General features: G+C 41.5%; 1 protein-coding gene across 2 annotated transcripts in view; it reads right to left on the bottom strand.

Moving 5' to 3' along the window:
• Nucleotides 1–5,104: 5,104 nt before the first annotated feature.
• Nucleotides 5,105–25,464, bottom strand: part of PLCXD3 (phosphatidylinositol specific phospholipase C X domain containing 3) — an 86,575-nt gene continuing 66,215 nt past the window's right edge. Inside the window, exons 3-4 of one of the 2 annotated variants that reach the window (XM_040580777.1) lie at nucleotides 11,417–11,553; nucleotides 5,105–7,970 (exon numbers count right to left, since the gene is read on the bottom strand). In XM_040580777.1, coding sequence (XP_040436711.1) covers nucleotides 7,912–7,970; nucleotides 11,417–11,553 — 196 coding nt within the window. In that variant the 3' untranslated portion in view covers nucleotides 5,105–7,911. Of the gene's footprint in view, nucleotides 11,554–25,464 lie in introns of both variants that reach the window. The other variant, XM_040580778.1, reaches the window with a different exon arrangement.

Genomic DNA, 25,464 nt, shown 5'->3' with positions numbered 1-25,464 from the left:
TTTACTATCAAAAGTAGTAATTTTTCTTTCAGTTATGAAAGAACAGCTCCTAGAGCACCCTCGCAGCCCCCGACTATTTGCAGCTTAGGAACTCCCTGTGATGAATCCAGTGTCTGTGTATTTAGTAACCTTCAATAAATTTATTTTTCATGAACTTTCCTAGTCTCTCTTCGGGCTGATGAACACATTCAACCCACCCCAGCATCCCATGGCAAGGAGCTACCCAGTGAAAAAGCAGGTGAAGCTGCCTCCTGTTTGCTCTGAGCGTGCCTCCAGCAAGCTTCAGCTGATGTTTCCTCCCACTTGTGGGCCACCAGTTGCAGTCCACCCTTTCCATGACAGTCATGTTTTCATAGATGTCTATCCTATCTTCTCATATCAGCCCCTTCTGGAGTATGAAGAGTCCTGACCTAGTCTTTCCTGACGTGGAAGTTAGCTGCAATTTTGCTCAGCATTGTTGCCCTTCTCTGAGTCTTTTTCAGATCAGTCACATGCTCCTTAAGACTGACTGACCAAACTGCACTCAGTTCTGGAGGTGCAGATGCTGCTTAGATGAACATATAATGATGTGCTCTGGTTTGTTCTTATTTCTGTCCTCAGGATCTCTACTGTGATTTGCTTTTTTTTGGCCACCAAAGCAACTGAATTTTATTGCTCTATTATTTACAGTTTGTTTCAGTGCTGATGCTAACAGTCATTAGAGGTAGACAGATGACAAACACACATTTCTCAATAGCCCGGAGAATAGGCTACAGCCATTCACTATCTACATTCACTGCTAATTGCACATTTAATTTCAGTTAAAATATACCAGACACTTATTCTTGAAACAATTCAACGCCAATGGTATTATTAAAATGTATTGGCCACTTTGGGAGCTTGCAGTGATGCCATATGAGCTACGAGGCTTAAGCATGTAAAAGCACATCCAATATGCTTTATTTCTGACAACTTCTCACGCTTCCTATTTTTTAATGCTGAAATTAAATGAAGAGCAGAAGTGAATTTTAAGGGGTAGCAACTACATGACACAATGGAAAAGGAGTTTGCTCCATTTTGGTTCAAGCATTTTAATGAACATGGGCAAGTCTTCCCATTACTGCTGGGAAATAAATGGTGATTTGCTATCAAGAAACCAACCCTCAAAAACCTTTGCAAGATCTTTGGTGACTGTGGTCATAGGACTACCAGAATGATGAGTACAGCACTAGGGAAAGATGAAGTGTTAAATACTGGCTGGTGTCAGTGCTCTCACCTGCAGGAGCTTGTCCTCAGGCTACATCACCACCAGGACAGGCAGAGCTTGGAAGCTCGGGAACAGACAGTTCGTTCTGGTATGACCCAGTAACATAATGCTCTGTCCTCCTGGATTTGAATGCAAGCTGAGAGATGGGTCTCATGTTTTTTCTGGGTTACTAGAAATCAAAGCCAGACTTAGACAACTGGCCAATAATCTACTTTTGTACTCCAAGGTAAGATCTAATCTGGTTGTTTCATCTATGTGGTACCAGACATAACTATAATAGACCCCAGCTCATGCCCGCCAACTCTTCCTTGCAAATTGTACAAGCTCTGTTTTAAGATGTTTATGAGTTTCAGAAATGTGACAGCTACTTGAATAATGGAAGCAGTTTGGTCAGACAATAGTTTTGCTAATGAGGATGACACTTCCTTACCTGTTGAAACTGCACAGGAACAAGAAAACAGAATATATCTGCATAGATCACATAGTCCTAGTGAGCAAGGACCATGTGCATCACTAAATCAAGCACAGGAGTTTTTTAAAGCTCTCTTCCTTTTAATCTGAATGCTGTGAGGAAGCAATGGCTCTCCTGAAGCCCTGCAAGCTCCTGTCTGCCTGCAGCTCATTGTTCAGCCTTAATGTTTTTCTGTGTCCGTGTCTCGGTCTGGCTTGAGCACATTTATTTGAGGGTGAGGGTGCTCAGGTATGTCTTTCAGGCCATATTGGCTGGGCTGAACTGTGTGACCAGGGAGGCAGGGTACCTACATCTGTATCTTCCAGCAAAAGAAAACACCTGGAGCATTTACTATTGCATTTTACAAAGCAGCAGACCCAGTCCCTTCCTGTGTGATGCCTCCTGAGGCAGTAATTCCCCTCTCAGCTGAACAAAGCCCTCTTGTTCTTACCTTTTGCCACTTTCTCATTGAATCCTCCCAAAACACATGTATTTTTCCACACCACAGCACCCCAGCACATGCTGTTCGGAGCCACCCGGTGAAATCCATCCCTGCGTTTGGGCCCCTTTCAGCTGACCGGCTCCTGCTGCAGTTTGTGCCACCCCAGCCGTACTCCTCTCAACCAGCACAAGAGTCAAATTCTCCCTCTTTACCAAGAGCTGCAGATTTTATTCCAGCTGCCCTAATATCTAGGCAGGTTTGCTAGCCATAAATATAAAAAAAATAATATCACTTCCACCATTTTAAAGGAGAGGTGAAAGCTTTGTTGATCAATACTGATCCAAATTAAAGCTTGCATTTACTATTTAGTACTGTAAAATAATTTCCACTTTGTTCACACTGAAACACAAGACAAATGTATAAAACTGAAATGAGTGAGGTCCTCAGCTGTAAGCACTGCAGAGTAAAGTTTCCTCAATGACTGACTTTTTTGGTACATGGCAACTCTGCAGCAGAAATCAATAAGCTTTCCTCTCCTCAGTTTCATTCAATAATTAGCTTTTTCAAAGCTGAAAAAAAATTACCTAAAAGCCAGGAAGACTTTCCTTTTCTGCTCATCTATGAACAAAAAGTGTATGCATGTTTTTTTGGGCCTTTTGGTCCTAAAAAAAATGAGATAAATTGATAATTATATAAAAAAGAAAACTTACTCAAATCCTTAACTCTAGATCAAACTTTTCATGTAGTAAATGATTTTCCACAGATTTCAGTGTTGATATAGATTTTCTTTGGGATCCAGCATATTTAGCTCCGTTTGATTTACAACACATTTTATTAACCATTATATTGATTTTATATATGTTAATTTGCTCTAATCATCTTCAAGAGACAGGATGAAAAAATCTAAACCCCCCCAATTTCATAAATAAGAAACACCTTTCACTGTTTCCTCACAAAATAGAAGATTAAATAACAATCTACATGAATGTATGTTAAAACAGATACTTGTTTACCCATCTGTATAGCTTACCCTCCTGTTTAGCAAAGACATACTGTGTCTAATGTGCTATCCCAATTAGTTGCTAAATTGGGTCTTAATAGTTACAGGTGAGGATTAACCAGTCTTTAGACAACAAAAAACTATGTTGAAAAAAGGGAAAGCAAAACTAAAAATTATTATCTAAATTGCTGTCTTGTACTTAAAGATTTAAACCTCACTAAGACCAGTTATTTAAGTTACTTTGATTTCAACCAATACATTTACAATGCAATTATTTTTCCTCAGAAATTTCAGCTGCTGGGAGAAAAAACAATAATGCCAGAAACTGCAGCTAGGGCACAAAGGAACAAGACAATGGGCCAAAAACGTAGAAGTCCTATTTATTATTTACACTGTGCCTATATACATAAACTGCTCATTTCCATAAAATCTATTTAAAGTTAACCTTCTGAGAGGATAGCTGCATTGTAATTGAACTCGTTTATCTAAGTAAAAACATATAAAAGTAAAACGTTCTGCACTCCAATCCAGTGATGTAATGTGCAATTGCTTTCTGGAATGAGAACCATTTACTAAATACCTTTCTCACCTAGATTTGCACGTGCTTTCTTAAAGGCACCAGCACCTCAGCTACCTGAGTTCTGCCATACATCAGACCACTATATTAACAGTTAGGACAGAAGCAACCCATATTTGGAATAAAGTAGCTATTGCAACAGCAGGATAAAGTTGGCTTGCTGATTCTTTGATTGGAGTTTAGGGGGGAAAAGGAGAGAAGACAACCACTTTTGCAATAAGGAAAATTCATTCTTTGTACTGAGCAACCCATAAGGCTCCCACTGGCAAGACAGTACCTGTGGGGTAGGAAGAGAAGGGGGAACATTTTAAGCAGGAGGCAAATCTAATTCATGGGTTTCTGCAGGGAGACACTGACAGAGGCCTCCTTGGCATTGCTCACCTTCCACAGCATCTTCTTCTGCAACCCTGGCTGCCTGCACCTGGGTCCTGGCTTCGAACCCAGCGAAGCAAGAGGGCACGAAGAGTGCAGGAGCAGAACACCTGGGATGGGTTTGCCTGAGGCTCTAGGAGAGATAAGCAACAGAGGTCTGTCCTGGAAAACATTTCTGGCCTTGCTAGGAAGAAAAAGTAATATGAACTTTAAACTCCGACCTGTTGCCATGCTTTAGCTCCTAACATGCCACACTTCACCTTTGCAGGACACTGCAAAGCCTGGCCTTGCTGGCTGCGCTCCTGGATACAGAGAGCCCTTGGTGGGGGCTTGCCTGCAACCCCCTCCAAGGAACAGATCCCTGAACTCCACAGGAGGCACCAGGGAGATGGTGGAGGGAACTCACCTGCTGGCTGGCTTGTCCTGGAGCCAGGCTGAGGCAGCAGCGAGTCTGCTCCACTGGCACCTGCAGGCAAGCTGGGTTTGCCTCGGTGGCGGGTACCCCTCACCGTGCCTGCGTGAGCTGCAGGCAGCGATGCCGAGAGGGTCCAGGGGGGCGATGGGACAGGCTAACACTTCAGAGGTACACCCCCTGCTTTCCACCTCCCTCCCTCTTACAAGATTCCACCAGGGGCAACAGCCTGCAGCACGGGCTCAGGCAGGCCACAGAGTAGGGTCATACACTTTGGTACTTGAGGCACATTGGGCCTGGAGAGCCATGATGGGGCAAGAGGCAGCCGAGAGGCTACTGTGTCCCTGGCAGCATAAGCACACCACAACGCCCTGTGGTATTCCAGGGTCCCACGTAGGCAGGTGGAAATGGTACTCCCACTGTAATGTGCTCACCAGGCAGTGCACGCACACCCTAACACAATGCACAGCCTCAGCCCAACATCTGGCTCCACCTCGCATCGCAAAACAGCATTTAAGAAGCCTCCTACACATAAAGCCTTGAATGCAGCAATGAAGCCATACACCAAGCATACAGGTACCAGAACTTTATTAGATGTTTCACTGGATACAAAGAAATTGGATTTTATGTTACTCTGTTTTTACATTAAATACACATTCTTATCATAAAAATTCACATTTGCAATACAGAACTGTAGGCATTTTTTACACAACATTTATTAAAGTACCACTGAAAGGATCCTAAAAAGAGAAGGTGCAGCTCTGTGAACCTTTGTGGGCACAACACACAGGGAGCTCCATGTCCTCAGTGTTACACAATTGTCCTTCCCACGAAAACAGAGAAAAGTCATTCAAATGCATTAATGCTCATTGGGAATAATAAGGCTTCTGTACAGAGATCCTGAACAGTGTCTGGAGGCAGTGTTTCAATAACAACCTATATATCAGCTACATGATCTTAAAGCTACTGATGACTGAGGCAGTCAGAAACTCATCAACTGTCCTGGCAAGCCCAGATGTATCTTCTTTTTCTTTTTAAAATTACGTTTTTAACCATGCATTCTTATTTTCAATAATAATAATTACACATAAACCCAGGATTCTGCTTTAAGGTTCGCAGCTTCTCAGCAAAACCAATTTCAGCTACTCAAGTGATCTCTCCTGACCAAATTTACTTTTCTAGGATCCAGAGCTGAGGGAAGAGATGTCACCTCACTGCAGAAAAAAAAGCCTAAGTGTACCTCCATCTGAGGAGATACTCATTGGAATATCATCCAACCTGTTTTTAATTTGGAGAGGCAAAGTTTATAACTGAATTCTCATCAGCCGAGAAGTCGACCTAAAAGGACATGTGTACATAAACTGGAGGAATGTGGAGATAAACCATCCAGGGACATCAGTTATGGGACACTGCCATATTTTAGCCCCATATTTAACATCTTATGAGAACCTGTGGATTGCTGTGGTGTACTGAGGATGACAAACCTATAATCCTCACTTTGAGCCGTGTTGCTCACAGCTGGCAGTTAAAGGGATGCGTATGCAGAAGTTGAGATAAGGAGCGCTGAGCACAGGCAAAGGACAAGAGTGGTAAGAGGTTGCATTTTAACTAGACAAATATAACAGAAGAGGGTCTGAAATCAGACTTCTGCCTTCCCTCAATCACTGTTCAGGTGGGTATGGCTGAGGCTGACCTCGTACGAAACATACCATAGGGCAGGCACGCTCTGCCTATCCTGCCCAACCAGCCAGGCACAAGGTGGACACCCTCTGTGTTCAGTATGTCTTTCAGAATTACCTTTGGCACCAGGCAGGGGCATCTCAGACAGAAACCATGAAGCGAGAGCCAGACCTGGCTGCGAGAATTGTAGAGGGCTCATACCTGTGGGTAACGTAGAGATCCTTACGTAGAGCATAGGTCCTGCAATCCACTGGGAAATTATTATAGTTTTTTTAATTAAAGCTTCCACAGCTCCTGAAAGCAGAATGCTGCATGTGGGCAGGCCAGACCAGGCTGCTCAGCCTCTGACATTTATCATTTTTACATAAGGATTTATATGGTACAACCTCGACTGGAGCACAGTTCAAAGTTCTTCCAGCAAATTTACAGCTATGTTCCGGCACAGGACAGTAATAGTACTACACAGTATCCAGGCACTTCCCCAAAGGCAGGGCATCACCACCCTCTGATCATGATTGTATCCCCAAAGATGAATTTTAGACCATTCAAATACATGATCAGAATTTCCACTAGCATCAGCAGGAGCTCTGTGTGTACAGAAGTGATTTGATCTGTATCACAATTGAAAGCATGTCTTTGCCACCCCCTACAATCAAGGCAGTAAAACAGGCAAACATCCTATTCCTTATTTACCATAAGTGAGCTCCAAGTAACTTGAAGTTAACTGTTTAGTGCCAAGAAGTGAGCCCCACGGACTGACATTTGAAATCAGAACTGATAATTATGGGATTTAAACAATATTATATGAATGCATTAAGGCAGGTTACATAACTGTCCTTTCCCTTTAGGATTTATTATTATTTTCTTGCAAGTTGTAGACAATCCATACTCCCACACACACACAAACCTACAAAACAGCAGCACAGTAAAAACAAAATAGATCACTGAACTCCAGCATACTTGTAATCAATACATTGCACATACTATACAGCATATTTTAACCTCATCATTGGGTGAACATACACAATTCAGAACAACATTGATTGTATGTAACACAGAAGCTACCACCGAGATATGGTAAGTACACCGTATACACTACTAGCTTTTACATCACTGAAAAGGAGTTTAGAAGTTGAAAATAGTATTACCTGAACTCTTGAAATGACCAAACAGCCTACTCAGTTGCTAATATCTAATGCTCCATATAATACAGTCAGGATAAACAGCACTGGACTTGTGTTTTCAGGGTACTCTACTTTTTTGATACTGTGGAGTAAAGCTCCAAAATTTTAGATTTCTTTCACAACACAGCATATACTTACTACACACTGACTATCTGCTCCCTCTCATCCCAGGGTAAAGGTTTAGTAACTACTCTGAAGTTAGCAGAAATGGTCTAGATTTGTATGAGTATGACAGAAAGACTTAGCTGAGCATAGAAGACCATACATTTCCTCTCACAGATGTATGTATACATACACACACGTGTATGTTCAGAAGATGGCTTGATATGGCAGGACCTACAAAACCAGTAAAGTAACCAACAGAAAGGAATGCAATAACCCACTGATTTTAAATTAGGCTCTTGTGGTCTGATTCTGATCTTACCCCTCTGCGCGCAAGGCAGGAATCAGACTCCAGGACCAGCTGCTATTTGGTCCAGATCGCTGCAGGCTGGATCAGTACTGAACATGTCATCCTGTGTAAACTTGAAGATAGAGCCAGGTGGGTTTACACAAGCTGAGACACTGCATGTGTTGTGTAATGCAGTCGCAATTTTTCACGTGTGACTGAAAAGAAAGGATCAAGTAGTCATGTGAAAACATCAGAGAACGACACTACTTGATGGGTATACAATGAACCATAGCCAGAGGGAAAATGAGCACAGGAAGAAAAGAAGTGTTTTGATACATGAAACATGACAGTTTGAGTAAGCGGATGCTTATGAAGATCAATACTGTAGACAGGTATTTTTTCTCTGATGGTCTAATCACAATCATCTAATTTCCCACCCAAAATTCCTCATAATACGTGTGTAGAAACCTCCCAAATGAATCAGGTCAGAACAACTCATCTGACCCAAACCCACAAGTACATTTCTGTGTGAAAACAAAGAGTTTTAGCTGCATACGGGTGGCAAAACTGGGCTCTTGAATGGTCCAGTTGTACTGCATAGTCCCATCTGGCTTGTTCTTTTCTGGAGAAATCTCTCAAACAGTATCAGCAGGGAATGTATCCCTATCAGGATTTACAGTTTTGGGGCCTCACAGATAAAACTGCCAGAAAAGCACGAATAATATCCCCATAGACGCACTTTTTGTTTTAGTAATTAAGGCGAGTTTGTTTACCTGTCCCTAACAGAAAATGCTGTGCTTCTCCAATAAAAAGGAGATCAACAGCTAAATGAAAACATAATTTTTCTGATCAAAACTTAACATTTTGCTAAGACTTATTTTTCCCCCATTGATGGAGAAACTATATGGTTTGTCTATTATCCTTTGTGTTAGAGGATTTTTTTTGCTTTGCTTTTATTTTCCAGCACCCAAATGACAATTAGAATAAAACCAATGCCAAGCGAACATTTCATAACAACGCTAACAAGCCCAAGATAGCGCTATATTTATTCATATATACAGGTGCGCGCGCACACACACACACACACTTTTCTTAAATACAGCAGAACATTTGCTTTGAGTACACCTCTGAGTAAGCAAAAAGTTCAGTGTGTCTGGTGTGTGTTTCAGCATGGGGTCCCAGCACGAATGTGGTGGTGTTGATGCTCTCAGATTCAACAGAATTTCAATATGAATCCAAAAAAAGAAACCTAGTTTTCGCTCCACCCAAGGATTCAGTTTACTTTACTATAGTAAAAGGATAGGTTAACTATTTTGACTGTGCTTAAGCAGATGAAGGATGACAGGAAGAGTGTGGAAGCAAACAAACCCATCTAAACGGAAAAATGAAAAGAGCATTTCACACCACATTGCCAATAAATAAGCAAAAATACTCATGTTTCTATGCAGGACACCCACATAGGGTAGGTTAAAAAAATACATATGCTCCATTTTTGATTTTATGTGTCTGTTACATTAATTTTGTTTGGAGAGTCTATGGAAACTGGAAACAAAATGCCTCAACCCACCCCATAACTTGCTTAGTTATGGGTGAAAGCACTAGAGTCCTACCCCTTGTTCAATGCAAAGACGGGCTGTGACTCTTGGTAAATTTTTGAGGCAGTTCAGGTAAAGTTTTAATGCTGTAAAAAACCTAACTGGCTTAGATTACAGATTTCACTGGGGATGAATCTTACAGTCCTAACCTATACAGAAAAAATGCTACAGAAGCAGGCATCATAGCGTCATAACAGCTGCACAGTTTTTTTCAACCAAATTTGTAATTCTTCTGTCCAGAAACCCGAGTATCATTATGCAAGTGTGCATGGATGTCTTTGTGTCATATACATACATTTCAATGTGTCATTACACTACACATACACCTAAACTTTCTTTACAGTGCACACATGCACACTTTTTCCAAGGCACCCTCTCAGTACAAAATAGCAGCAAGTTTTCATTTTATTCCACTTCTTCCTAAATTAAAAACAACAAAAACACTATAAACCCCTTGTAACCCACCTGTTCGATAACACCATTTTAGTTTTTCTAAAATCTGATGGTAGATGGTATTCCTTACCATCTGACAGAGAATAGCAAAGGACTGTACGATGCCATTCTCTTTTCTCACTCAACCAAAAGTTCTAGTAACATCAATGGAAACTTGACTTCAGTCTTTATCCCATAAAGCTCTACAATATTTCAAAGAGCATTTTTCTTTTAAGACATTATAGCATCTACTGTTTTGTACAAATGAAATGTTTTGCTTTTCAAAGTAGTGTGTCTGTGCATTGATGCATCCAGGAGATATGACTGATTGCATTGTATCCAGTTAGGTGTCATACAGTGGCAATGCTCTCATTTTATAAATCACTGTGTTTTTCCATACATTTGAGTTTTATATATGTTTCATTAAAAGTAGGACGATCAGCAATTCTGCTGCTTGCTAGAACAGTGCCATTCAGGAGACTTCCAACCTTGTGTTACGCAGTATTACATCCCACAATTCAAGGACTATAGATTATGGTTATTTGCTAGAAATTGAACTACTATGCTCTTTAGTAGAGTAATCAGTGCCAGTGATGAAACTGGCACTGATTCTTTTGTAATCAGCAGAGAAGTGTTGTGTTTGGAGCTGCCTTAAAGAGAAGCTTAGACTGCACCTATTTTTTTGAGTATTTGAAGTTTTAGTCCTGCAGAAAGCACATTTCCACTATGGGACAAAATCCCGACCACCTTACAGTACAGACAATTTCCTGATCCTATCCCCAATCTAGGCTCAACACAGGAAATTTTCCTATTAAATTCAGTGTATGTTGGATCAGGCTTTTATGTAAAATTAATCCTGGGATGGTATGATGCTCCAAGCTGGCCTAACTTTGTTCCTGCCAGAACCAGGAAAAATACGTACTGGCATCTCCTAGTACAGAATTAGGCCAGCATCATCTATCTGCTGACTTGACCTGGGGCGAGACATTGGAAAACCACATTTCGAGAATGAAAGGCAAGCAGGACTTAGTCTGTGCTCTGTGCAGGATACATAATACATCATGTTAACTGTCCACTGATATCTGTGTGTTAGAGGCATGACTTTGGATTTACTTCACAAAGGCATTTAAACCTGTAGCTCACTGATAAATATGATCAGTTAAACCACCTAATAGATAAAGTGTAGTGGCTTAAAATTTGTGGGCCAGATATACTGTCCTCAGTCTCCTGGTGTAATGATCACATTGTTGGGAATCCTGCTGTGGGCAGGCACAGGCAATACAGATCCCCTTGCTTCAAAAGCAGCAAATTTCTTGGCACTGTTCATAACCATAGAAGACATATGAATCGCATTTGATACTCATGGAAAACATGTAAATGGCCTTCTTTTATCACACGCTGTAAACATGTTTAGTTTTGCTCTTCACATGAAACACAAATGTAAAAATTAATCACAATTGATTAAAACATTTCCCCTACGCCCACCCACTAAAGCCCTAAACACCTTAGCGTGTTATAGGAAGATTAGTGTTTTACAAGATAATTCTTTTAAAATGCAATCTTTTTGTCCCCCCAAATTCTAAACAATGCAACAACACACATATTATAGTACTATCAAGTAGTGTCATCTTCACCTTCATCCAGGGCATAGTTGAGCTTTATTACTGTGCTGATAAAGTCACCGAGTTCTACAAAATCTGCGGTGATAATATTCACACCACCTTCTCCTGGTTTCTGAGTTCGGACCCACTGCATCATTGCAGGAAGAGCCCTAAGGAGAAAAAAGGACAATACACATAAAGCAGCGAGACAAATGCATCGAGACAGGGTTTACCAACAGTGACTCCCAGTGATCTTGTTTTCTAAGAGAACCTTGTGAGAAAGGACACAGGTTACTGCTCAGCCCCCTTCTTTTTATGACATTAATTCTCTTGGAAATAATATATTGACTGCACTTCAACTTCTCAGTAAAAAGAATGGAAGGAAGATCATACAGGCTCACAGTAATTACTGATCTTGCCTAGGGACAAGGGCATAAACCAGATACCTTTTCAATATCATCCAGCTATATGACTACATGGGAATTGTTTATGGGAAAAAGCAGTAACAGAGAACACAAGCTATTTGCAAAGCATGTCTGACACAGTCAAAGAAATGCTGAAAATAATATTTTGGCAGACACTGGACCAACCCTGATTTCTACAGTGTAAGTACAGCATATACCAAATACCCTTTCTTTCCCAGTATTCATATCCTAGCCATGAGTTATATTTAATGATAAACCAGTGGTTAGTAACTGAAATGAAAAGCACCGCAGTCATATCAACTCTTTTCTAAAATGGAATATTTTTATTGTGTCAGACCCTTCGCATGGGAATACTGGGGTCTAGAAGATGTCTTCCTAACTGGGTTTGTAAGTATAAAGAATTTTTTCTGACACCATGAAAATATAAACTGAAGATTGTAAGAAATACCTATGGGAAAATAAAGGGCTCTCCAGTCCTGCTGAGGAAGCCAGGCAGCAAGATCCAGTTTTCAGAAGACAGAAGTTAACAGCGTTCCAAAAAAATAAGGTACATATTTTTCAGAGAGAGGGCATTTTTCAGAGAAAGGGCAATTGACCATTGGAACAAACTCCCAATGACTGTGACAAACTCTGTAGCACTTGGAGTCTTTAACTCAAGCCTGGATGTCGTTCAAAAAATACACTCTCAGTCAACGTCAGGCTGCTGCGATAAATGAAAGAACCTATGGACTGGGCAGGGCCACAGTATAGATAAACACTGTGTTCTCCCTTTGCTCTAACATCTATAAATCTGTGTTTCCCCCTCACCCAGCATGCTGTACATCCTTTTTCACAGAGGCAAGGTAGATGTAAATTGTTGGTCTGACAGGAATTTAAATCAAGCTGAACATACTGAACCTAAATCTGCTCCCAAAAGCTTTAGGAAAATAGACCTGAAGAAAACAGAACTGTTAGCAGACACTTGTCAGTGTCTTGTACTTGTACTTGTCAGTGGTCATCAGAATCAGTCAGTTTTCAAAACAGTTCAGTACAGAAAAACCCAAGCAGTTATAATTAGTCCCTTCTATCATTTTCCAGGAGAATGCACAACACTTAAGGTTTTGCTTCTGCAAAATGTGCTTAAATCCATCATAAGATCCACGTTTAAGCCCAGCAACACATTTTATTTCACTCACTGATTCAATATGACTGAAGAACATGCATGTATGCACACTAGCTCATAAAACTGAGCTAAAGCACTCTGCGGTTTAAGAACTCAGCCAGCTACCTTTAGATTTAAGTTTATGCAATCCTGACAATCTGCACTCCATGGAACTGTAACAGGCACAGGTCAGGTGTGAAATACCCAGCAATGCCTGGACTGTTTGAAAAGATCTGTGAGCAACCAGAACCAGGACAGATCCCAGCAGAACAGCACAGACCACCAAGGTGATAAAAGGAGCTCAGAGCAGTTTAAAACTCCACAGCATCTTCACATGCAAGAGATATCGCTGCACATTTGACAAAGACACAATGCTAAACTTGTAAGGTGGCAGTATGTTGCCTTTGTCTTTAATATCCTCCTGTTTAAGCTCAAAGAGTTTCAGGTTTAAATGAACTGATTGATTGTAGGCAGGCACAGATTTTTTCTTCCTTCCTTTCTGCGTAAGTTGATAGTCTTGATATTTTACTCCCCCTTGAGGCATAATTACCTTATTTTGGTGTCCTTTATTTGCTCTGAAGAAGTTCTGATACAGTTCTGTGCTCAGACCATAGAGTTTGCTGTCAATATAGCAATATAGATTGAAATACTGTTTTCTTTTTCCTATTGTATTCTTAATAAGCCAGCCTTTAACAGATAGTCATGCCACCTTTTGATTAGAGCTCTATCTTAAACTCCGTTTGCCCAGCCATTTAACCTCCAGTTAGACTTGGCAGTTAAATGGGTTATTTACATTTTACTGATATTTCACACAGGATATGGTTGCATGACCATTTGCTCATATGCAAATTGTTAGATGAAGTCACAGAAATATTTTTTTCATGAGGTTAGAGAGCATTTATAGATAGGTCAAAAAATTAATCAGATTATCCAACAGAAAGCTTATTTGCATTGCACAGGCAAAGAACACAGTCCTGTAAAAAAAAAAAACACCTGAACAGAAGTTTCCACTGACCTCAAAGATTTGGTCTAGGCTATACAACTCTACTTACGATAGAAATTCAGAGAAAAAAAACATACAGATCACCCTCTTCCCATAGTGCCATCTAGAAAGTGAATTACATCAATGACTGTAAGAAATCATACACTTCTCCGTTTTAGTACAAATATCTCACACGCTCACAATAATTATTAGAATAAGCCTGCTTTAACATTCCTCAGGGTGCCTTTGTGATAGCAACACAAACCTTGTTCACCCTTCCTTGTAATTTCCAGTCTCTGCAAGCCTCAAACTAGTAATTGTTCTCATTAAAGGTTTTAGTCAGAGGAACAAACCATGCTGTGTGGCAGCCACCTACATGACTGTGCTCACAGAAACTCAGTACGTGCCACGGTCTTCATACATATTCTTGCAATGTTGGTAAGAAATTATTTTGTGCATAAGCATATGCATGCCTCTCAGCTTGCAAACTTCCCATAGCACCACTGCCTCTGTGTTAAGTGGGTTCTAGTTTTCCTGTGGAGGATGCTGGATGTCCATGCTTGAGGGTCTCAGTGGAGCTCTGGCACCAGTGTTTCAGATCCCAACCCTGCAAGGCTGAGGACAGCCCAGCCATGTGAGTGAGTACAGGCCACATTTGTAGATACTCAATGCCAGTAATCTCTGCTGTTACTCCACTAATCACAGAGGTGTAGTTGTACGGTAACTGCATCCACAGCTCTGTTGTGCTAGTGTAATGATTTTTCCTAACAAAACAGTGTTGCACTGGTAATAATGACCGCAATGCACTGTTGAAACCTCATGCAGGAGACACTCTAGCTCTCTTGAGGGCTACTCGTCTTCCAGCCCTCCTCCTGTGCCTCATCTGCCCCTCCTGTAAATGATGCAATGAAAGTTGGATGAGTTGATCAGGAGTCCTACTGGCCTCAGAGATGTGTTGTGAGGTTTCAGTGGCATGAGTAAACGTTCTGAAGGGCCTACAAGATGAAAACTCCTAAATTAACATGCTACAAAGAACCAGGCAGCTGCTGACAGCTGCAGAATACTTTGAGTCCTTAAACTGAGTCGGCTGCATCCCACAGCCGTACAGTCCAACCCTTGCAGCCATAATCCCACTTCTCAAAGGAATCACTCCTAACCCCCAAGGGCTGCCAACGCCAGGTGTAATGCTGAGCCACACACAAACAGAAGGCTGTTGCCTGCCTTAGCCTAGAGCCAGGGAGGAGAGAAGGTGTGTTGTCAGCCAAACCTGCGCAGGGAGGAAGAGAGGGGTCTCCTCCCCTCGCCCCACTACCTGGGGCACTATTTTCATCCTGCTGCAGCTCCACTGACCTGGGTTGGGGCTGGCCAGATATGTTAAAGAACACAGCAATACCGCCCTAAACTACAAAACATGCATGGCCCTTTTCAAAGCTATTGAATACTGAAGTTACTTTTTCCCTTTTTTTTTTTTTTTTTTAATACATCAAAGATCTCAAGTGGACTCCAATGGTTTTGTTTAAAAAGTAGTAATTAAATATTCAAGTAGCTTCAGTTCAAGCAGCAAAACTGTGACTCCCATTACAAGCTTTCAGAAAGAAAACATGACCTAAATAATCACATTAAAATTTGCTTTAAAAATTTTGCTCTTAGAATATTTTAATTCAGAAAGAGGGGTGATTGGTTGGTTGTTTTTTAATAATGCCTGAGTCATCAAAGCCTGACAACATGACAGAAGACTAATGACAGCAGCACTCTAAGGTAGGACCTCCCGCAGTGAAACAGCCGTCCCTCTCTGCAGAGCTTTCAAGGGAGAGAAGGAGGAAAAGCAACTTCATAAACACAAAAGGGCTGTTCAATGTTTTAATGACAGCTGGATCAATAAAGGCAGAGAACAGGTTTTCTTCTGGAGTACAGGGAGCCAGTACAACCTAATCCAGAGTGAGAAACCGGTCTCATGTACAGAATGCGATGCTGCCAAGCATTAAGTGCCCATTCCCAGTAACATCAGTGAGAACTAAAGCAGGTCCACTTGCTCAGGGCAAAGTTACATGTGGCATTTCTTCCCTCTCCAGTAAAGTACACACCATGCCTCCCTGAAGCCTCTTGCAAATAGTTGTTACTGTTCAAGAAAAACAGCATTCCCCTGCAGGAGGATGTACTCACACTAGCCTGAACCTGAATCCCTACACTCTTTAACTTTTCCCTCCTCCATCCAATTTTACCCATGTTTGCACCAACACTGATTAATTCTGCAGCAGTAATTCTGCACATGCTGGCTGTGGCTTTTCAAGGATGCTGAGAATTCATCGCTGCAGTGGGAGCAATGGACGTCTCATGTGACACTGAATCATAACAATTGCAATTGGAAAGAACCTTGAAAAGTGTTCAAGTTCATCCAGCTAATCCTTGGTAGGACCAACTATACTGAGATCAATGGTACAAACCACTCCTGGTGATTGTTCAATTTAATCAGTACTTACAAGCCTCCAGCGATGGAGGTGTCACAACCTTCCTCTGTATTCAGAGCATCCCTTATGTAAATATTCTTATACATCCCAATTAGCTTCAACTGGGCTACCTACAAATAAACGCCACCAATAATAATGGCATTAAGGTGTGCTGCTCAACAGTATTTACCATGTCCTTACTCTGCACCTCCTAAAGATTTACTGTTCATCAGTAAATAAGCTTCCCCGCAGAACATGAACTTTAGATACCACTCCACAGTACATCATTCTACCGTAATTTTCTCTGTGGCAAAACTAGTTTAAAAGGTCCTCTTTTTTTACATGCCAGCTGTTTGTTTCTGCTCCCTGATCACAAGTTACCATTCTCTCAGTTGTGCTAATAGACCTGTAGGGACAAAATAAAAACCAGCACATGGAAATGGTCTGGATTAACAGAAACAGATCAACTATTTCTGCTCTCCCTCTGTCCCAAATGGCCCAGTGCACTGATGAGGTTTAATTTATAACAGCACCTCCCAAACTGTTGAATTGACACAACCAAGGAAAAAATGAACCAAAGCACAGAGATTTACATGAGCGTGGCATGAACGGGCTGGGAAGGAACTCCTTAGATTCATTTCCTTACCCCTCAGATGCTCTCCAAGCAGCAGTAGTGTGGCCACAAAATGGGCACTACCAAGGCCAGACTGACTGCAACCAGAAAATTTGGGCACCCCCGGGTGAAATTTTATTATTAATAGTCTCAAAGGCACTCATGAGAATACCTTTCCCTGGATCCTGAATGGATGTTACACTGCCCACAAGTTGTCATTTTACAAGAACTACGTACATTAACGTCCAACAGCCCTGAATTTATTCTTCTGAATTGCTTATCTACAATTCAGTCATCTCCAATTGCTTTATACAGTTTGGAAACACATCTAATCAGATGACGCAGACTACTGTGCTGGGGTCAGATGAATATTTTAAACGTAATTGATCACAGTACTGTGCAGAGTCACTAGGGGCCAGATGTCTTCACTCTCCTATTGAGCTGTTGTTAGCTTTCTGCGTTTCATTTCTAAGGGGAGGAAGAAACGAGTGCAAAGAGCCTTCTCTGCCCTCCCTTCAAAGAACATTTCAGCTGAATTTATTGAACCTACACGTCTATGCTTGTACAAAAATACAATGGGATATTTAATAGCTGCAAATGGTGGTTCTGGAGGTGATTAATGTTCAACATCCTATTCTTCTCCAATTGGGGTCCTTTCCTTTGCACCTAAGGCATTAACTAAAAGCATTAGGAATGCAGACAGCTGGGAAAGGACTCAGGGGACCTTGCAGTATAAAAGACCTCATTAATAAGGCAACTTAGTATTTTGGCTACTCTTTTGGTCAATGTAGGGAGGAAGTGAAGTGGGTAATGCAAAAGCTCAAATCTTGAATGGCTACCACACAAAGTGAGACATTTAGCTTTTAAATCATGACTGAAGGCAGCCTTGTGACACATGCAATTATGCTAGTATGGACAAATACGTGATAATCCATGGATTAACAGGAAAATTACTGCCTGCCATGAGGATTCCAGTGTTCAAAGGCTGGCTTTTTCCAGTGATCCAGCAGATGAAGTCAGACAAGCTCATTAACTGCTCTTCTAATCCGGACTTGTGCAAAGCATTTGACACTGACCCGCACAACAACCTTGTCTCCAATCTAATCCCATAGATTTGATGGGTGGACCACTTGGTGGATAAGGAATTGGCTGGACGGTCTCACTCAAAGAATTGTGGTCAACAGCTTGATGTCCAAGTGGAGACTGGTGACAAGCAGGTTCCTATGGGGTCTGTATTGGGGACAGCACTAACATCTTTGTTGCTGACATGGACAGTGGGATCAAGTGCACCCTCAGAAAATTTTCTGATGACACCAAGCTCTCTGGTGCCGTCAACACACTGCAGGGAAGGGATGCCATCCAGAGGGACCCTGATGGGCTTGAGAGGTAGGACCATGCAAATCTCATGGCCAAATGCAAGGTCCTGCAGCTGGGTCAGGCCAATCCCATGCACAAATACAGGCTGGGCAGAGAATGGGTAGAGAGCAGCCTTGAGGAGAAAGACTTGAGGCTGTTGGTGGACAAGCAGCTCAACACAGCACAGCAATGTGCCCTTGAAGCCCACAAAGCCAACTGAATCCTGGGCTGCATCAAAAGAAATGTGGCCAGCAGGCTGAGGGAGGTGATTGTGCCCCCCTGCTTCGCTCTGGTGGGACCGCACCTGCAGTACTGCATCCAGCCCTGGAGCCCCCAACATAAGGACAGGGACCCATTGGAGCGAGTCTGGAAGAGGGCCATGAAGATGATCAGAGTCTGGCTGAAGCACCTCTCCTATGAAAACAGGCTGGGAGAGTTGGGATTGTTCAGCCTGGAGAACAGAAAGCACCAGGGAGACCTTATCGCAGCCTTCCAGTACCTAAAGGGGGTCTAGAAGAAAGCTGGAGAGGGACTTTTTACAAGGGCATGTAGTGATAGGACAAGAGGGAAGGGCTTTAAGCTGAAAGAGGGTAGATTTAGATCAATTAGGAAAAAGTTCTTTACTGCGAGGGTGGTGAGACACTGGCACAGGTTGCCCAGAGCAGCTGTGGATGCCCCATCCCTGGCAGTGTCCAAGGCCAGGCTGGATGGGGCTTTGGGCAACCTGGTCTGGTGGAGGGTGTCCCTATCCATGGCAGGGGGGTTGGAAATATGTGATCTTTATGGTCCCTTCCAACCCAAACCATTCTATGATTTTATGTGAATCGGTTATCTCGCTGGAGTTCACACAGGGGAGAAACATCCCCCACTTTCATGACAGTGGTGCGAGTCTTAAGCTACGAAAATGGAGGGGAAGAGAGTGATGTCAGTATCTCAGTGCCATTCAGATGTTATTCCTTTCAGCCTTCTGTAGTCCAGAGATAAGCCTGAACACTCATTTACACAAGTGTCTGCATGTAGCATACTTTAATTGCTTGAGACAGTTGGTCCTGGTCCCAGTTCCACGCAGAAATCTGTTCAAGAAATTCACAGAAATTACAATAAGTGTGGACTACGGAAATAGGAACTATAAGTTATTCCACTGCCTCTGAAACACAGAAAATCTCTGCTTTACATATGAAAACATCTCACACCTGTCAAGGGAACAGCTACAGGTTTGGGGCTTTTCTCCCCTCTGTCTTTGTGTTCTTTTCAAAAAAAGTATTATTTATTCATACACCCATTACACTTGAATCACTGTATTACACCATTCAAATCAGGTGTTAAAGCCGACGCAGAGCAGGAGCTGCTTTGTCACACATATATGTTGTAGCCAGTACTAGACCATTCACAGCAAAGGCTTTCTCCACCAGACTCAGACAAGCCAACTCTCCAAGGGTTGCCACCATGTGTCACTCAGGACCTTTCAAAGAGCTACCCTGCTGAGGAACTTGGTAGCGGACCCCAGGTACAGAGCTGCTCAGCTACTCCCCAGTTCGGTTTCACTTGCTGCTGATGGCTCCGCCCCTTGTTAAAAAACTCACATTGTTGAGCATGCAAAATTTGAACGACGCAAGGAAGAAGAGAGGGATTAAAGGGAATGAATGAGGAAAAAAATAAGTTGTGCATGGAGGAAATGCTCTGAAATTTAATACGGAGAACAACGAAATATTGTCTACCAAAGTGTTGAATCAACAAGAGTTGATTTTTACTAGTGCTTAGTCCTCCCAGAACCTTGGAACACAGATGAATTAGCAAAGTGATTCTGAAAATCCCACTTTTGAGTAACTGGAAAAGCCAGTAAAGAGGTATGTATCACTATCATGGAAAGCAGAACAGCTAGGTGGAAGGTAAAGTTTATTTAAGAAACTCCTGGCTGCCAGCACCGTCACTCTGCTGTATGATCCGTAACAATTTCACACATCGTACAGTTTCCACTGAAATAGACACTACAATACATCTAAATCACTTAAATTAAATATATTTTTTTTAGTCTAATAGCATAGCCTGCAAAATTTTCTTCCTGTAGATGCTTCAAAATGAACTAAATCTGACCTATATTTGAATCCTTTGTGATTGAATACAGAGCAAAGCAATTTCCATTTTCTTTCAGATAAACAGCTCTAAGTGGTTCTAATATTTTTGTTCCATCAAGTGGAGATACAAAGTCAGTCTGCAGTGGCAGAGAACAGACAACCAAAGTACACAAACTGCACACAGCTGTTTGCCATGGTACCTTGTTCAGTTTATCCCACAATACATTATTTAGACATATTGTACAACAATTAATATTGACTGTAATGTTGAAAAATGCAAAAAGAATAACCACAAGAGAAATCTGCAGTAAAGATATGGGTCTTGCAGCATTCCCAGGAATTTAACACTTTCTGATTCTTCAGAGCAGAAATTTGCTTCATTCATGAAACATCATCAAGTAGATTACAATGAAGCAATTCACCCAACGAAGTTTAAATGGAAAATTATGAGAAAATTAACTGCCTTTGAAAAATCACTATCTCCCTGTACCTTTTTTCATCACTACTGCTATCTGGACAGCAAGAAGCAGCACAGAATATAGTAAGAACTTCAGGCTGCACACCCAAGTAACAGAAATTGGGTATAATTACAGCTCTGATTTGAATGATGTGATTAAAACAAGTCAGAAAATGAGATGGTGGGGGACAAAATTACATAGGAACATACAGTTTTTCAGCCAAATAAAAAAACCTCTAGTTTATGTTCAACATACCAAATTAAACATTCTTTTCTTACTTTTTGGTATTTTAAAATTTAACTAATTTTAAATTAGGTGTTATTTTAACATACAAGTTTATTTTCACACTGTCAAAACACTTCAATATTTCTAAAATATTAAGTTAGAAAATACTGAATGTTTTCCTACATATTTTCCTACATATTTTCCTCAAATTCACTTAGTCATCAGGTTTGACCCAAGTTCACAAATAGTGGTGCTCAGAAATCTGTTTAGCATAAAAATTCCTCCCTGCTGCACCTCTCTCCACCTGAGGCACCACCTCTTCTGCTTCCTCCTGCCGTTTCGTTTGATTATTAGCAACTGACTTTTTGTGTGGACTGAACTTCCTCCACCTCTTTCTCCACCAAGTCTTCATGTGCAAAGCTGGTTTTATCATTTCCCCTCCAAGCTGCGTATCAAATAGATAGGTCCCTTATTACAAGGTTCCTTATTACACTGCTGTCACTGCCACCTAGGGTTTTGCCACCCAGCACATCCGCTTGGCACCTGGACTACAGCCTGCAGGATGTCCAGGGCCATCACACATCCACTAGCTCCTCCACAACTGCCTCATCTCACCACAGAGGGAGACTAAGCTGCTTATTATCCTTTATACAACTCCTGGCTTCTAGCTCTGGCCTCACACAGCTAAGCCAGCTTTGTTAATCAGCTGGATCCCAGAGGCAATATCCTCCTAAATAGCATTCTGGGCATTGCTGTGCATCATTTACCAGGAGCAGCCTTCCCTGAGCTATTATTACTCATTCCTTCCACTTGCTTTCCTCACTACCCAGTATTAAGAAGCCCAAAGAATTTGTATGATAAACTCTGTATTATATCCATTATAATTATTTCAGATACAGTACCCAGGAGATATTACGGAATAGCCACTGCTCTTTCACAGTGAAAAACGTTTGCTCTAGCTACAGCTGAGGGAGACATGCTCACCAGACCATCTTTTCCTACCAACATGGTCCCATGTCAGGAGGTCTCGTCCCGCTGACACAGGCTTCTCTGACTTCTCAATAACCAGTGGGGTTATGAATGAATACTGCAGGAGTGCCTGCTTCCCCATCACCAGGCAGCAGCTCCTCGCATGTCTCAAGACCAGACTGCTCCCAGGGCTCCCTGCAAGCACCTGGCAGGGAAAAGAATGCTGCACCCTGCAGTCCTGTCCTGTCATCTCCAGTGACAAAGCAGGTGGCACGGACAAGACCGTGCACAGCTGCCTTTGAAAAGACAGGTCAGCAGCCACGATGTTCTCCTGCAGAAGGGGGTGTGGGAGGAATCTGCAAATGATCACTGTTCCTCTTTCAAAAGCTGACACAGCTCATATTAAAAGCAGTCAGCTTTCTCACCCGGGCTTTTCCAGCTCCAACACTGCTGGAAAACTTCACTGCTCTGATGGCAAGGAGCCCTTCTCTCACTTCCAGCCTGAATTTATTTAGTCAATGTGTAACTGTTGGTCTTGTGAGAACACCGGCCTTCCTCCCTGGTATTTATTCACCTGTGGTATTTATAGACAGCAATCACACAGCTATGTGCTAGGATAAACAAGACAAGGTCTCTCTATGTCTTCAGCAATTAATTCCCAGATTATCCTAGTTAGTAGTCCCTCTCTGCATCTTGTGCCAATTTTAATCTGCTGCTCTGAACATGGATGATCAGAATTGCACAGAATATCCTAAAAATACCCTACTCACACCTTGGGCAGCAATCTGCACATGCTGGAAATGCCTCAGTGCATATCAAGAAGATAGTGCTTTTTTCACAGATGCTTTCCACTGAGGGCTCAGCTTTACCCAGACAGGGGCGACACTCTCATCCCCAGCTGGTGAGATCCACCTTACCAGAGCCTGCTCCTATCATTATGACCTTGCATTTTATACCACTGAATTCCAGCTCATTTCTAAATTCTGCAGGCATCCAGTTCTTGCTGTATGTCATCCCTCAGCTTCCCAGCTATCAAGATAGCCTCTTACTTTGTGTTATCAGCAAACTCCATCAGCAGTCTCCTAAAGCTGAATTCAAGGTCCTTCACAGAAATATCAGAGACAACCAGGCTCTCTGAGGAATGCTACCATTACCTTCTCTTCAGTCTAGTACTTCCAACCAGTCCCAACTCCATTTCTGACTCCCCAATTTCATTTTGGAATTTGCAGTATCCCATTCAACACTTTACCAGCTGCATTATTGAAATCCCAGAATTTTCCTGTAAAACTTCCATATTATTAGTTACAAAAACAAATGGAAGATCATTTGACACCATCCACTTTTGGCAAAACCTCACCCACATTTGTCTTACTTTCCATTAGCCTCTGTATCTTTAATTATCACTCCTTTCCAGTTAAGCTCTTCAGCCTCGCCTTCTCCCGAAAGCCTGTGGGAGCTCAGACCATTCCCCTGCCATTTTTAGATAAGGGCATTATGTTTGCGGCTCTGTGCTCTAAACCACTGTTTTCATAGGTCTGCTTTAATGCGTGCAATGCTCATGCTAGTCCTTCAGCAGTTCTGCTATGGAGATTAGACAGATCACTCTCCTCCCTGTTTAAATGTATTCACTTCTTAAAGCTTTTATAAAACATGTTCCCCAGTGATACCAGGAGATGTGATACCAGAAGGCGGCTCCCAGATGACTCCAAGAAGAGTTCTGACAATTCAAAAACTGGATGAAAAACTAACTTCCAAGCTCCACACTGAATATAGCAGAACCTAACATGAAGATAAGCAGGATTAATAGTTATTTTAACCAGCTCAGAAGGGTCTATCATTAAGGTAACAGTGGTACAGTTTACTTACTGCACTGTGCAAAGGAATCTCCTGGAAGCAATAAAATCTGCTTATCTCACTCTGTTAGACACCTCTGGTGACCTTCAAGCCCTTGTTTTTAACAGTCATCATTGGCAGATTTTTTAATCAAATGCTGATAGTCGTATTTTCTTTTAACTCAAACTTACAGCCAGCAGCCTTGAAATGTGTGAATGATGCAATCAATGGCAACATGACTGACAACAAAATTCAGATCAGTCATAAAGCTGAGTCAGATTCTTTCACATTGCATAGTCCCAAATCACTAACTCTAGACTACATCTACCATCATGCTGTCTGCCTTGACTTCAAATCATTTTGAATTTTAAAGAGGGCAGTCAGGGCATTTCACTTGGTAAAAATAATGAGGTTGAACTTTCTCAGAGAAGAATTAAAAACAGGTTCTGACTTACTTTTTCTGCAAAAAGGTAAAAGTCCTGGAGATGTGCCACATTCTGTCTTAGATAGTGTCTCCCTGAAGTATTCTGTCCTTCCACAGTGTTTTATTACCGTGCACACCAGGTAAATTATTGTTAATAATACTTCTGCTTTACTTAGCCAGTAGTAGTCACCCTACAACTAATGGATAAAAATGTCATTTCTAATAGACATAAACAAAATTAAAATGGACATTAGGAATGAGAGAAAAAGTATGATATTGTCTGCAGACTGTCATTGATCAACAATGATATTGAGGGGCAAGTAAAGGCTGGGTACTTCAGTGCCACACGACTATTGAGGTTTGTCTAGTCTGAAATGAAGAACTGCTGTTCTGTGAGAAACTCCAGCATTTCAAAATGTGATTTTGTTTCTAATTAGAAAGCAAATAGAAAATGTTGGCCTTTCCCATCAAATAAAGTTCAAGACCTATTTCTGAAAACAGAAATGAAAACTTGTGAATATAGAAGCAGCTTTAAACATTGCTATTAACACTGTAGCATAAATCTGAAGATAAGACAAATGTAATAGAAGTACAAAGTTGCAATGTTTTGACATATTAATTATTTTGCTAAAATAGACTTCCCTTGGAGAAAAACACTGAAAGATACATTGCTGAAAAAAAGAGTAAAACTTAAAACACCTGCAGTTTTCAATAAAAAGCTGCACTAATGGGAAAAAGGACAAGTGGTTTTGTAATTGCTAGGCTGAAACAATTTACACAAACATGCACTTGCTGCCACATCTAACAACTGTAGACCAAACTCCTAAACAAGGAAATAAAATATTAACCAACATACCACTTATGTGACCTCAAATTAGCTTTAAAAACAAAAATGTTTTGATGATTTGGAGAGCTCTTCCTGGCTCTGATCAGCACTACGAGTAGGCAGATATTGTAAGCACTCTCATTTTTCCCGTAATACTGGTAACTTCTGAACTGATCTTGTATTTTATTTAATGAGAACTCCATATTGATGAAACAGGGTTGCTATATCACAAATGAAACAAACCACATCAGAGACCACGAGAGAAAAGGTAGACTAAAAAATGCATTCTATAGCTTGTAAAAATATA

Source organism: Falco naumanni, chromosome Z, assembly GCF_017639655.2.
Source record: "Falco naumanni isolate bFalNau1 chromosome Z, bFalNau1.pat, whole genome shotgun sequence".
NCBI classification, from domain to species: domain Eukaryota; kingdom Metazoa; phylum Chordata; class Aves; order Falconiformes; family Falconidae; genus Falco; species Falco naumanni.
This window is presented reverse-complemented; position numbering and strand designations above follow the sequence as displayed.